Source organism: Chiloscyllium plagiosum, unplaced genomic scaffold (genome assembly GCF_037043375.1).
Source record: "Chiloscyllium plagiosum isolate Xiang-an unplaced genomic scaffold, Cpla_swu_hap1 HiC_scaffold_5, whole genome shotgun sequence".
In the NCBI taxonomy this organism is placed as follows: domain Eukaryota; kingdom Metazoa; phylum Chordata; class Chondrichthyes; order Orectolobiformes; family Hemiscylliidae; genus Chiloscyllium; species Chiloscyllium plagiosum.
This window is the reverse complement of record NW_028270143.1, coordinates 134363763-134378964: the sequence shown is the minus strand read 5'-3', so window position 1 is coordinate 134378964 and position 15202 is coordinate 134363763. Positions and strand designations below refer to the sequence as shown.

At 45.5% G+C, this 15202-nt stretch overlaps 2 protein-coding genes across 6 annotated transcripts in view; both read right to left on the bottom strand.

The window, feature by feature from the left end:
- The window catches only part of LOC148150037 (uncharacterized), a 266280-nt gene that overhangs the window by 117130 nt on the left and 133948 nt on the right, over positions 1-15202 (bottom strand). The gene's annotated exons all lie outside the window — the stretch shown is intronic.
- LOC148150038 (uncharacterized) overlaps positions 11502-15202 on the bottom strand; it is a 137630-nt gene continuing 133929 nt past the window's right edge. For all 5 annotated transcript variants that reach the window (XM_087987715.1, XM_087987713.1, XM_087987714.1 and 2 more), the window contains exon 2: positions 11502-13819. In XM_087987715.1, the coding sequence (XP_087843841.1) occupies positions 12586-13770 (1185 nt within the window). In that variant the 5' untranslated portion in view covers positions 13771-13819 and the 3' untranslated portion in view covers positions 11502-12585. The remainder of the gene's footprint in view (positions 13820-15202) is intronic.

Sequence of the window (15202 nt, the reverse complement as noted above, 5' to 3'; positions counted from 1 at the left end):
CGGAGTGAAAAAGTTACCCCTTAGGTCTCTTTTATGTTTCCCATCTCACCCTAAACCTATGCCCCCTAGCTTTGGACTCCCCCAGCCCTGGGAAAAGACTTTGTCAATTTTTCTGATCCATGTGCCTCATGATTTTATAAATCACTAATAGGTCACCCCTCAGCCTCCAATGCTTCAGGAAAAACAGCTCCAGCCTGTTCAGCCTCTCCCTATTGCTCAAATCCTCCAACCATGGCAATATCCTTGTAAATCTTTTCTGAACCTTTTCAAGTTTCACAACAACATTACCGATAGGAAGGAGACCAGAATTACACGCAATATTCCAACAGTGGCCGAACCAATGTCCTGTACAGCTGTAACATGACCTCCCAACTCCTGTAATCAATACTCTGACCGATAAAGGAAAGCATACCAAACGCTGCCTTCACTATCCTATCTACCTGTGACTCTACTTTCAAGGAGCTATGAACCTGCACTCCAAGGTCTCTTTGTTCAGCAACACTCCCTGGGACCTTACCATTAAGTGTATAAGTCCTGCTAAGATTTGCTTTCCCAAAATGCAGCACCTCGCACTTATCTGAATTAAACTCCATCTGTCACTTCTCAGCCCATTGGCCCATCTGGTCCAGATCCTGTTGTAATCTGAGGTAACCCTCTTCGCTGTCCACTACACCTCCAATTTTGGTGTCATCTGCAAACTTACGAACTGTACCTCTTATGCTCACATCCAAATCATTTATGTAAATGACAAAGTAGAGGGTCCAGCACTGATCCTTGTGGCACTCCACTGGTCACAGGCCTCCAGTCTGAAAAACAACCCTCCACCACCACCCTCTATCTTCGACCTTTGAGCCAGTTCTGTATCCAAATGGCTAGTTCTCCCTGTATTCCATGAGATCTAACCTTGCTAATCAGTCTCCCATGGGGAACCTTGTCGAACGTCATACTGAAGCCCATATAGATCGCATCTACTGCTCTACCCTCATCAATCTTCTTTGAGTTTTTTGAAGAAGTAACAACCAAGTTTGAGACATGATTTCCCACGCACAAAGCCATGTTGACTATCCCGAATCAGTCCTTGCCTTTCCAAATACATGTACATCCTGTCCCTCAGGATTCTCTCCAACAACTTGCCCACCACCGAGGTCAGGCTCACTGGTCTATAGTTCGCTGACTTGTCCTTACCGCCCCTCTTAAACAGTGGCACCACTTTAGCCAACTTCCAGTCTTCCGGTACCTCACCTGTAACTCTCGATGATACAAATATCTCAGCAAGAGGCTCAGCAATCACTTCTCTAGCTTCCCACAGAGTTCTCGGGTACAGCTGATCAGGTCCTGGGGATTTATCCATCTTTAACCATTTCAAGACATCCAGCACTTCCTCCTCTGTAATCTGGACATTTTGCAAGATGTCTCCATCTATTTCCCTTCAGTCTATATCTTCCATAGCCTTTTCCACAGTAAATACTGATGCAAAATATTCACTTAGTATCTCCCCCATTTTCTCTGGCTCCACACACAGGCCACCTTGCTGATCTTTGAGGGGCCCTATTCTCTCCCTAGTTACCCTTTTGTCTTTAATATATTTGTAAAAACCCTTTGGATGCTCCTTAATTCTATTTGCCAAAGCTATCTCATGTCCCCGTTTTGCCCTCCTGATTTCCCTCTTAAGTATACTCCTACTTTCTTTTATACTCTTCTAAGGATTCACTTGATCTCTCCTGTCTATACCTGACATATGCTTCCTTCTTTTTCTTAACCAAACCCTCAATTTCTCTCGTCATCCAGCATTCCCTATACCTACCAGCCTTCCCTTTCACCCTAACAGTAATATACTTTCTCTGGACTCTCGTTATCTCATTTCTGAAGGCTTCCCATTTTCCAGCCGTCCCTTTACCTGCGAACATCTGCCTCCAATCAGCTTTCGAAAGTTCTTGCCTTATACCGTCAAAATTGGCCTTTCTCCAATTTAGAACTTCAACTTTTAGATCTGGTCTATCCTTTTCCATCACTATTTTAAAACTAATTGAATTATGGTCGCTGGCCCCAAAGTGCTCCCCCACTGACACCTCAGTCACCTGCCCTGCCTTATTTCACAAGAGTAGGTCAAGTTTTGCACCTTCTCTCATCAGTACATCCACATACTGAATCAGAAATTGTCATGTGTATACTTAACAAATTCCTCTCCATCTAAACCCTTAACACTATGACAGTCCCAGTCGATGTTTGGAAAGTTAAAATCCCCTACCATAACCACCCTATTATTCTTACAGATAGCTGAGCTCTCCTTACAAGTTTGTTTCTCAATTTCCCTCTGACTATTGGGAAGTCTATAATACAATCCCAATAAGGTGATCATCCCTTTCCTATTTCTCAGTTCCACCCAAATAACTTCCCTGGATGTATTTCTGGGAATATCCTCCCTCAGCACAGCTGTAATGCTATCCCTTATCAAAAATGCCACTCCCCCTCCTCTCTTGCCTCCCTTTCTGTCCTTCCTGTAGCATTTGTATCCTGGAACATTAAGCTGCCAGTCCTGCCCATCCCTGAGCCACATTTCTGTAATTGCTATGATATCCCAGTCCCATGTTCCTTACCATGCCCTGAGTTCATCTGCCTTCCCTGTTAGGCCCCTTGCATTGAAATAACTGCAATTTAATTTGCTAATCCTACCTTGTCCCTGACTTTGTTTGTTTGTTTGACTCACTTCTGTTCTCAGCTGTACCCGTCTCAGATCAATCTCTTTCCTCACTATCTCCCTGGGTCCCACCCCCCCACCTTACTAGTTTAAATCCTCCCAAGCAGCTCTAGCAAATTTCCCTGCCAGTATATTCGTCCCCTTCCAATTTAGGTGCAATCCATCTCCCTTGTACAGGCCACTTCTACCCCAAAACAGATTCCAATGATCCAAAAATGTGAATCCTTCTCCCATACACCAGCTCCTCAGCCATGCATTCATCTGCTCTATCCTCCTATTCCTGCCCTCACTAGCTCGTAGCACCGGGAGTAATCCAGATATTACTACCCTTGAGGACCTCCTTTTTGAATTTCTACTTAACTCTCTGTATTCTCTTTTCCAGAATCTCAACCTATTCCCTTTCAATGTCGTAGGTTCCAATGTGGATAATGACCTCCTGCTGGGCCCTCTCCCCCGTGAGAACATTCTGCACTCTCTGAGACATCCTTGATCCTGGCACCAGGGAAACAACACACCATTCTGCTTTTTCTCTACTGGCCACAGGAACATCTGTCTGTACCTCTGACTACAGAATCCCCTGACACAATTGATCTCTTGGAAGCCGACGTACCCCTCGTTACATTAGAGCCAGTCTCAATACCAGAAACTTGGCTGTTTGTGCTATGTTCCCCTGAGAATCCATCACCTCCTACATTTTCCAAAACAGCATACCTGTTTGAAATGGGTATATCCACAAAATATTCCTGCTCTAGCTGCCTACCTGTCTTACCCTTCCTGGAGTTAACCCATTTATGTGACTGTATCTGAGAGTATGGTTTACATTAACCTGGAGGTGATAAAAGGAGGAAATAATTAACCTGTAATTATTGGAAAGGGTGAAGGATAGATTAGAGCACAAACTAAGAGCAGGTTGGGGGGAGCGGAAGTTGAGTGAGTGAGGCTCCTGACATTGAGAAGCCCCATATGGAGACTGGTAATTAGTAGTGTTCCACAGGTCTAGTCTTAGATCCTCAGTTTGTAGTGATATGATCTGGAAGGAAATTTGGGTGGTCTGATTCATCCATTTGCAGATGACATGAAGATTGATTGAATTGCTGATACTGCTGACAACTGCGAAATGATACAACACGGTATAGATTCATTGGTGACTTGGGCACAGAAATGGCAGGTGGAGTTTAACCCAGACAAATGTGAGGTGATGCATTTTAGAGGATCAAATTTAGATGTGAATTATATTGTAAATGGCAGAACACTTGGAACATTAACTCACGGAGGAATCTGAGCGTGCAGGACCACAGTTTCCTATAAGTGGTAACACAGGTGGCCAAGGTGATGAAGAAGCCATAGGTCATGCTTGTCTTCATTGACTAGGCATGGAGTACAAGACTTGGCGAACCATGTTGCCGGGAGAAAAACCCTTATTGGGCTGCGTTTAGAGTATTGTAAGACCATAAACACACAGGAGCAGAAATTAGGCCATTCAGCCCATCGTGTCTGCTCTGCCATTCAATCATGATATGTTTCTCAACCCCATTCTCCTGCTTTCTTCCCTTAAACCTTAATCACCTTGACAATCAAGAACCTGTTTATCTCCATCTTAAGTATACACAATGATCTGGCCTCCACAGCCTTCTGTGGCAGTGAATTCTATAGGTTCGCCACTCTGTGGCTGAAGAAGTTTCTCCTTCTCTCTGTCTTCCCTTACTCTCGGTTGTATGCTGTCTGCTACCAATGGAAATATCTTCTCAACATCCACTCTGTCCAGGCCATTCGGTGTTCTGTAAGTTTCAATTAGATCATCCCCCCCCCCCACCTTCCTGCTAAACTCCATCGACTATAGGCAGAGTCCTCATATGTTAAGATTTTCATTACTGGGACCATTGGAGTAAACCTCCTCTGAACCCGCTCCAGGGCCAGTTACATCCTTCCTGAGATACTGGGCTCAAACTGCACAGAATACTCCAAATGTGATCTGACCAGAGCCGTTTAGAGCCTCAGATGTATATCCCTGCTTTTACATTCAAATCCTTTCAAAATAAAAGCCATCATAGCATTTGCCTTCCGAACACTGACTCATCCTCAGTTTACCTTGTGAAAATCCTGGTCTAGAACTCTCAAGTCCCTTTGCACTTCAGATTTCTGAATTTTCTCCCCATTTAGAAAATAGTCCATGCCTCTATTCTTCCGACCAAAGTGCATCACCTCACACTTTCCCACGTTGTCCTCCATCTGCCACTTCCTTGCCCACTCTCCTGAACCGTCCAAATCCTTCTGCCGCCTCCTCAATGCTACCTGTCCCTCTATCGTTTTATCATTGTGAAGGGAGAGGGTGACCAGCCTGAAGTCATGGTCCACATTGGTACCAACAACATAAATAGAGAGAGAGATAGGGATGTAAGGCAGGATTTCTGGGAGCTAGGGTGGAAGCTGAGAGTGAGAACAAACAGTTGTTATCTCTGGATTGTTACCCATGCCACATGATACTGAGGCAAAGAACAGGGAGAGATATCAGCTGAACATGTGGCTGCAGGGATGGTGCAGGAGGGAGGGTTTCAGGGTTATAGATAATTGGGGCTCATTCTGGAGATGGTCTTCACTTGAACCAAAGGGGTACTAACACCCTGGGTGGGAAGTTTGCTAGTGCTATTCAGTTGGAGGGTAGGAACCTGTGTTGTAGTTCCAGTACACAGGAGGATGAGAGTAGGGCAGGCACGGACAGGATTTCACGGTCACAGGAGTGTGCTGGCAGACAGCAAGCTGGTTTGAAGTTTGTCTACTTCAATGCCAGAAGTATCCGGAATAAGATAGGTGAGCTTGCAACATAGATAGGTAGCTGGGACTTTGATGTTGTGGACATTTCAGAGACGTGGATAGAGCAAGTCAGGAATGGATGTTGCAGGTTCAAGAGTTTGCATCTTAAGATCAGGGAAGGTGTGGCCTTGTTAGTCAAGGATGGTTTAATGGTGGCTGAAAGAACTTTTTGCTGAGGACTCCTTTACTGAAATGGTATGGGCTGACGGTTGAAACAGGCGAGGTCACACTGCTGGGAGAGTTTTTTAAATAGGCCTCTGCAGAATTCCAGGGAGGAGGAGGAGAGGATTGGCAAAAGGATTCTGGGCAGGAGTGAAAGGAACAGGGTGGTCATTATGGGGGACTTTAACTTCCCCAATATTGACTGGAAACGCTATAACTCTAATACGTTGGATGGATCAGTTTTTGTTCAATGTGTTTAGGATGGTTTCCTGACACAGTAGATCGAAGGGCCAACAAGAGGGGAGGCCACACTGGATCTGGTGCTTGGTAATGATAGGCCTGGTATTTGATTTAGTGATAGGTGAGCACTTTGGAGAGAGTGACCATAGTTCGGTTACTTTTAGTTTAGCGATGGAAAGGGATAGGTACATACCGCAGGACAAGAGTTATAGATGGGGGAAGGACAATTATAAACTGATTAGGCAAGACTTGGGATGCATAGAATGGGGCAGCAAAATGCAGGGGCTGGAAACAATGAAAATATGGTTTAAGGAACAGATATTGTATATCTTTGATAGGTATGTCCCTGTCAGGCAGGGTGGAAGTGATTAGGTAAGGGAACCATGATTTGCTAAAAACGTTGCACCTCTTGTTAAGCGGAAGAGGGAAGCTTATGTGACATTGAGGCATGATGGTTAAGATGAGGCGATGGAGACTTGCAGATTAGCGAGGAAGGATTTAAAGAGTTAAGAGCAAAGAGGTCTCGAGCAGTCTTTAACAGGTAAAATAAAGGAGAACTCTCAAGTTTTCTATCTGGATGTGAGGAATAAAAGGATGACTAGGGTAGGGATCGGGCCAGTCAAAGACAGAAGTGGGAAGTTGTGTGTGGACCCTGTGGAGATCAGAGAGTTGCTAAATGAATATTTCTCATTGGTTTTCACTCAGGAAAAGGAGACTACTGTAGAGGAGAAGACTGAGATATGGGCTATTAGACTAGAAAGGATTGTGGTTAGCAACTAGGTGTTATCAATTCTAGAAGGTGTGAAAATAGATAGGTCCGCTGGGTCGGATGAGATTTTTCCGAGAATTCTGTGAGAAGCTAGGGAGGAGATGGTGGAGCCTTTGGCCTTGATCTTTGAGTCGTCATTGTCTGCAGGTTTAGTACCACGGACTGAAGGATTGCAACTGTTGTGCCCCTGTTCAAGGAGGGCAGTAGAGATTAACCAGGTAATTATAGACCAGTGAGCCTTTCGTCTGTTGTAGGAAGTTTTGGAAAATAATACGAGAGGATTTGTAATCATCTAGCAGGCAACAATTTGATTGGAAATAGTCAACGTGGATTCATCAAGGGCTGGTAGTGTCTCTCAAACCTCATTGAGTTTTTTGAGAAGGTGACCAACCATGTGGATGAGGGTAGGGCGGTTGACTTTGTGTACATGGACTTTAGCAAAGCCTTAAGGTGCTACATGGAAGGCTACTAGAGAAAGTGTGGAGGCATGGGATTGAGGGTGATTTAGTAGTTTGGATTAGAAACTGGATTTCTGAAAGAAGGCAGCGAGTGGTAGTTGAAAAATATTCAACCTGGAGTCCGGTTACTAGCGGTGTGCCACAAGGATCTGTTTTGGGACCACTGCTGTTTGTCATTTTTATAAACTACTTAGATGCAGGCATAGGTGGATGGGAAAGAAGGAGGAAGAGAGGAGACCTGATCGAGATACAAAATAATGAGGAATAGATAGAGTCAATAGCCAGAGACTTTTCCCCAGGGCAGAATTGACTGATACGAGAAGTCATAGTTTGAAGATATTAGGAGGAAGGTATAAAGGAGACATCAGAGGTAGGTTCTTTACGCAGAGAATTATGAATGCATGGAATGCATTCCCAGTTGAGGTGGTAGAAGCGAAGTTATTAGGGACATTCATGCGACTGCTGGACATGCACATGGATAGCAGTGAGTTGAGGGGTATGTAGGTTAAGTTACTATATTTTACATAAGGATTAAGTCTCGGCACAACATCGTGGGCCGAAGGGCCTGTTCTGTGCTGTACTTTTCTTTGTTTTATGACGTTACCTGGTCTGAAGCAAAGGTCTTATGAGGAAAGGCTGAGAGACTTGGGTCTGTTCTCATTGGAGAGAAGAAGGCTAAGAGGGGATTTAATGGAGACATACAAGATGATCAGAGGATTAGGTAGGGTGGTCAGCGAGAATGATGACATCTGCTTGTACGAGGGGACATAGCTACAAATTGAGAGGTGATAGATTTAAGACCGATGTCAGACACCGGTTATTCATTCAGAGTGGTAAGGGCATGGAGTGCCCTACCTGTCAATGTAGTTAATTCGGCCACATTAGGGACATTTAAACAGTCCTTAGATAAGCACATGGATGCTGGGATGATGTAGGGTGACGGGACTTACATTCTATAAGGTGCTAATGCCACCAGACCCCCCCTCAAAACTACCCACTGACACAGCGCTGCTCTTAACACTGGAGGGTCTCTTCGATTACGTTCAAGCCCTTAGTTGAAGGAACACTTTAAACCATGATTTGGGAAAAGCTGCACTGTCCACACTACAGCAGGAACCACTTCACCCATTTAAACCTGGGGCCTTTGTAATGACACAGTCACTGCTGAATGATTCTCTCTCCCCGAGACGGAAAGGCCCATACCTGGTCTTGCTCACTACCAGGACAGCTCTCCAGCTCCAAGGGACACTGGAATGGACACACCCGACCCAGTGCAAGAGGGATCCAACTCCACAGAGGGATGACCGAGCTGGACATGATGCAGCTCCGGACACTATGGAGGGATCCAGTTGATCGCCGCAACTATTGGGATATTACCCTCCGTCTGACCTGCACATCACTATGGATTGGTGACAGGGGCCACAGAACGGGGCACTTAATTCACCGCCCGTGAGCTGCAGTCGAACACGTTCCTTCACATGACCCATATATATACTCAGAGGGTGAACCAGACCAGCTGCTGAGTCTGTGGTCAAAGCCTTGCCCATTCCCACGGGGACATTCCTCTAGCCACAGTCCCTTTTAACATCACAGAGATGGCAGAATGGCTGGACCCAGACAGGTCACCCTGAGGTCACAATGCTCAGTCTGCCAACCAAACCGGCCATTCACATAACTAATAGCCCAGACCGCTGGAAATCCGCAGAGTACTACCTTGACAAATTGACGAGGTGGTCCTCCCCAGCCCATAACATCTCACATGAACCCCCAGCATTGATCATCACTGATACCACTGGACAGGACCGCCCATAGGGAATATCTGCTTGACAAGAAGCCAGCCATCTGCCTGGGAGGTTGGAGCTGATGCCCCAACTCCCTGCTCCTGACCTCCGCAATGCACCGGCCCATGGCAGAGGGCAGCATTGTGAATTGCACCCCCCCCCCACCCACAACGAACAAGTTTGCCCACAATTCCAGTTTCACTACCATCAGGACAGGAGACCAAACCTACCACCTGAAAACATACAACGGCACTTATTTTGTCTGCAGCCAGAAGGCATACCCTTGGCTGGGCTGCCATTGTTAGGGACTGGGAGCTGTTTCATCGGGTACGTGGGACCACTCATTTACCATTCCCCATCCTCTCCCCTCCAGAAGCTTATTACCTGCAGCAAACACACCCTATTTGTGCCCACTTACCCAACCCTGTGCCTGGACATAGAGGCACATCAGCTGGCTCCCACACCAGAGGAGATGGTGAATGCCACGGCTGACGTGTTTGCCCAGCTGAATGAAAATCGAATGGCCCTGGACTACTTGCTGGTCAAAAAAGGGGGCACATGTGCCCTCAGTGGCGTAGACTGCTGTACCCACATTTCTGACCCCAGCGAAAATATAACTGACCTGACGCACCACATCTGATAGGCTGCTGCTGTCCTACATGGACAAGAGTCCCACAGGAACTTGTGGAGCTGGGCAACATCCTGGCTTGGCTCATGGGGCACAGCCCTGCTACACGGTCTGATATCCCTTACTTCCGTTCTTGTGGATATTGTAGCCCTGGTGATGGCCTTCTGTATGTGCTGCTCCCGGTTGTGTACAGCATCGTTACCCTCCTGCCCCCCCACCCCCCCACCACCCCACACCAAACGTCTATTCTCCTGCTCCTCGGATGCTGATTGGCCTGCTGTGTTTTTCCAGCACCACATTTTTCAACCCACCACCCAGCTAGTACAAGTCCGCTGGAATGACATCTCCACTCTGATACAGCGTCCGCTCTGTCAGATTCAGACACCAACGACTCCCTCTCCAACACGAGATTAGAGTGGTGGAGTGGTATATGGCACAGCATTTTAGACAGCATCCAAGGTGCAGGAAAATTGACATTTCTGATGAAGGGCTTTTGCCTGAACATCAATTTTCCTGCTCCTCGGATGGGGAGGGGCCTCTTGGTTCGAATTCGGTCAAAAGAATCGACAAATGCGGTCTATTCAAAAAGCAAGGGTCATGAGTTTATTGGATTAAGTTTATTGAATTATTGATGCAATTCTATCCAGCAACACAGAGGTTGAAGCTTCTGTGTTCCGTGGTGAAGTTGCACAATTACATTTGAAAATTACACATTATTTATATGCTTTTTAAGAAATAGCCTTTATCACAAGAAAGACCAATCACATATAATAAGGTGACATGATTTACAACAAGTTAATCCAATGATATTTCTTGGGAAAGGGTCCTTAATTACAAGAAAGATCCAATCACATATAATAAGGTGACATGATTGAAGACAGGCTAATCCAATGGTATTCTATGGTAAAAGATATCTTATTTATGTAAATTGTCATGCCGTATACTGGTTCAAGGTTAGTTCAAATGGTCAATTAATGTGTCAGTATTCAGCTTTTGAAAACTCTATTGTCCTCTTACCTTTGAATTTCAGCTCAGTTCTGTAAATCAGCAGTACAGGTTCACAGGCCATTTTATAGTATTCTTTTAGATCGAGAAACCATTTTGAGTAAATAAAAATCTACATAAATTCAAATTGCCTAAATTCAAATTTTAGATCCTCACTGGCAGGTGGGACTAGATTGGATTGGGATAACTGGTCGGCATGGACGGGTTGGACCGAAGGGTCTGTTTCCACGCTGTACATCTCTATGACTCTATCCAGGGTAAACGGTGTATTAGACACAGGACTCTGTCCGTACAATGTACCATACAGTATGGTACCACTGAAATGTAGCAATGTGGAGATTCCCAATGGAGCCTTGTCATTTAGCAGTGATAAGTGAATGGGCTTTCCGAACTCTCTCTACTCTCCTCAGCATTAACAACTTGGGTCAGCTTTATGATGAATGGGCCCACTCAGACATAATCCCAAGTGTAAATCAATAAGTCAGTGTCTGATAATAACAGCTCAGTCAGGCAGTAAGATTCACTGAGGAGGGGGTGGGGATCCTGTGACAGTCAGTGTCACTGAGAGGAGGGGGTGGGGAGCCGAGAGTCCGATCGTGGACCTGAGTGGGACTGGAGCAGAAACAGGAATAGCATTTATCTGGTCAATACTTCAGAAAGTGTAAGTGTAAATTAAAAGGAAGATTTTCTATTCTGTTAAGGTACGACTGGGGAGTCGAGGTTCATGGTTATCCCATTCCTGAAATCCGAGATGGTCCCTGTACCTTGGGTGAGTATGTACAGGAAGTGCCTCTGACTGGAGCAGTGTGAGCTTGGGCTTTGGATAGGGGAGTAGCCAGGTGGACCATGGGGCTTTCACCAGGTGGAAGAATTGTGGGTGATGCATTTCAGGATGTGGTCACCCCTCCTCCTCAACCCTCCCTCCCCCCCCCCCCCCCCTGCCCCTCAACCTCTCCCAGTGTAAGGAAATGTCAGGACAGGGTGAATGGGCGACTGCCAGACAGAAGAAGGGGACCGACCAGGCAGGTCAAGAGGGAATTCCCCAAATGTAGGTCAATTGCAAACCAAAATGATGGCTCATTTGTGGAGCCCAGCCAGAGCCAATGCCATGGCATTGTGGGTGTTCCAGATACTCAGGTTGAGGGTGAGGGAGGAAGAAGTGTGGAAGGACGGTAGTGATCGGGGTGTCACTTGTGAGGGCATTTGAAAGCTGTGATGTATCAATGTGTTGCCTCCTGGGTGCCAGAGCCTGATATGTCATGGAATTACTGAAAGGCACTGGGACGGGGAACAGTGGATAGCTGGAAGTTATGGTCCATGTTGGAACCAGTGATCAGAGGGAGAAAGAGAAATGAGGTCCTGCAAGCAGACCTAGGGAGTTGGGTCAGAAATTGAAAGGCAGACCTTTAAAGATAGCAACCTCTGGATGTTTCTTAGTGTCATGGAGTAGAGAGTATGAGAATGGAAAGGTAGAGTAGATCAATGTGTCACTGGAGAGATGGTGCAGGAAACCAAGCTTTCAATTCTCGAGACGGTGGGCCCTGTATAAGTTGGATGGGTTAGATCTGAACAGACAAAGGAGCATGCTCCGTACAGGAGTATGATATCATAGCTGTAACTGAGACTTGGCTGAAAGATAGACATGACTAGCAGCCTAACATTATTGGGCATTCAGGTGAGATAGAGAGGGGGATAGAAGAGAAAGGAGGTTTCACAATATTGATCAAAAAATCAATTATCACAGTGAGGAGGGAACGCCATCTTGGAGAGATCATCAAATGAATACAGCTTTTTACCAATTACACAAAAGGACAAAAGGGATAAACTTGCTGTTGGGTGTATCATAGTTAGGGAGAGATAAGTGGTCAAATATGTAATCAAACTTCAGAGATTTGATTGAAGATTTCATTGCTTTCTTGTGGAATAGATGATGATCAATGATAGAGTAATGTATCCAAAAATCAAAATCTCATCCCCTGAAGCACAGCAGCATCAACTCAGGGGAGGATGAACTGGAAAACTCAGGAGGATGTTTATGTGGAATGCACACACAGGGTGACACCAGAGTAATTTTCCCAGAAATGACAATTTGCAGGAAAGTCACTGTGGTACCACAGACCCTTGTAGCGTCTCACTACATGTACCACATGCCCAGAGGGAAGGTTATTGTCCACATGTTCTGCAACAGCTCTTGCATCAGACCAGCCATCTTTCCCTTCCATTAAATGCTTTATGTAACTTTCATTAATTGGTTTTGGATCAATTGCATAGGAGACAACAGCATTAACCCCATTGCGTCTGAAAAAGTGAAAATAATTGGGGCCAATGACACAGTGATTATCGAAGCCACTGACAGGGTTATAGACCCGTACAGACCATTTAACCCAGTCATATTTCTTTGATAAACCATTGAGAATGTAACTTACACATTCACAGTTATTTCTTCCACCCTTTTCAGTTATCATTTTCTCAACATCTATTTTTGCCTGCTCAGCAAACTCATTGATGCACTTATCTATCATGGATTTCATTTTATTCTCTACTTTGCCCATTTTCTCATTCCACTCTCTCTTTAATGCCTCTACATCGGTCCCAGTGAGAGCGGAGTGACCCACCAGGGCAATCAGGCCAATGCAGAAGAGCTCCTTGAGACGGCAGCAGAGCCCTTCCATCAGACGCCGGTTCCTCTGGTCATATTCCATGGCAGTTTCCAGAATGGGTTTGCCAAAGATGCCAGAATGTCCCATCACTGCATCATAGAGAGTGTGAAGGTTCTGGTCACCTTTAGTCTCATTGAAGTGTGTGAGGAATTCTTCTTTCTCATTCTCCCGGAATTCCGGTTTTGTGTTCAGGATGTCCATGTACTTCCTGAATTGGTTTTTCAGATTCTCCTCAATGGGGAAGTACTGATTATTGACTGTGCTTTGGTCGATAGCCTGAAGCACTTGCTGAATCTGACCTGAAATGACATCCAGCTTATTCTTGACTATCTGGAACTGCTCCTTCATATATCTCAGCTCCTCACTCTCCACATTACCCATAGCAAGTTTAACAATTGCTGCTGCTACCCCAAAGATAGCTCCTACTGCTCCAGCTGCAGAGGCGAATTTTCCTAAACTCTCAACAACTGACATCGCATTTCTCACTGCAACCACTGCAGTCGCAACCTCGGTGCTGGCTTTTGCCAGTTCCAGGGAATCTCCTGCTGTTCCTGCCATACTGATGGGCTGAGCACTGTGTTTGGATGGTCGTTTCCTTCAGTTGTCCCTGAAAAAAAGGATTAAAGTTTATTTATGACTCCACAATGTATCAGGGAGAGTGAAGACCTTAAGAACTGGGAGCACACGTAGGCCATTCAGCCCCTTGAATCTGCTCCACCTTTTAAATGATCACAGCTGATTTCATTCTCAGCCTCAACTTCACTTCCCTGCCTGCTCTCCATAACCATACAACCCAATAATAAATAAACATTTATCTGTCTCCTCCTTAAATTTACCAAGGTCCCAGCAATCACCTCAGATTCTAGATAGCCATGTGAGGAAATATCCTCTATGCCTTCTTCACCGCACTATTTACCTGGGTGGCAACTTTCAGAGATCTGTGTACATGGACACCAAGATCCCTCTGCTCATCCTCACTACCAAGTGTCCGACCATTAGCCCACTACCCCATCTTCTTGTTACTCTTCCCAAAGTGAATCACCTCACACTTACCTACATTGAACTCCATTTGCCACCTTTCTGCCCAGCTCTGCAGCTTATCTATATCCCGCTGTAACCTGCCACATCCTTCCTCACTGTCAACATCTCCACCGACTTTCGTATCAGCCGCAAACTTGCTCACCCAACCTTCTAGCCCCTCCTCCAGGTCATTTATAAAAATGACAAACAACAATGGTCCCAAAACAGATCCTTGCGGAACACCGCTAGTAATTGCACTCCAAGATGAACCTTTACCATCAACTACTACCCTCTGTCTTCTTCCAGACAGCCAATTCCTAATCCAACCCTCCAACTCACCCACAATGCCATACCTCCGTATTTTTTGCAGTAGTCTACCATGGGGAACCTTATCAAACGCCTTACTAAAATCCATATACACCACATCTACCGCTTTACCCTCGTCCACCTCCTTAGTCACCTTCTCAAAGAATTCAATAAGGTTTGTGAGGCACGACCTGCCCTTCACAAAACCATGCTGACTATCCTTGATCACATTATTCCTATCCAGATATTCATAAATCCTATCCCTTACAATTCTCTCTAAGACTTTGCCCACAACAGAAGTGAGACTCACCGGCCTATAGTTACTAGGGTTATCCCTACTCCCCTTCTTGAACAAGGGAACCACATTTGCTATCCTCCAGTCTTCTGGCACTATTCCTGTAGACAACGAGGACATAAAAATCAAGGCCAATGGTTCTGCAAACTCCTCCCTTCCTTCCCAGAAAATCCTAGGATAAATCCCATCAGGCCCAGGGGACTTACCTATTTTCACCCTTGCCAGAATTTCCAACACCTCTTCTCTACATACCTCAAAGCCGTCCATTCTAACTAATTGTGACTCAGTATTCACATCGGCAACAATGTCCTGTTCCTGAGTGAATACTGACGAAAAGTATTCATTCAGTGTCTCCCCAATCTCTTCAGC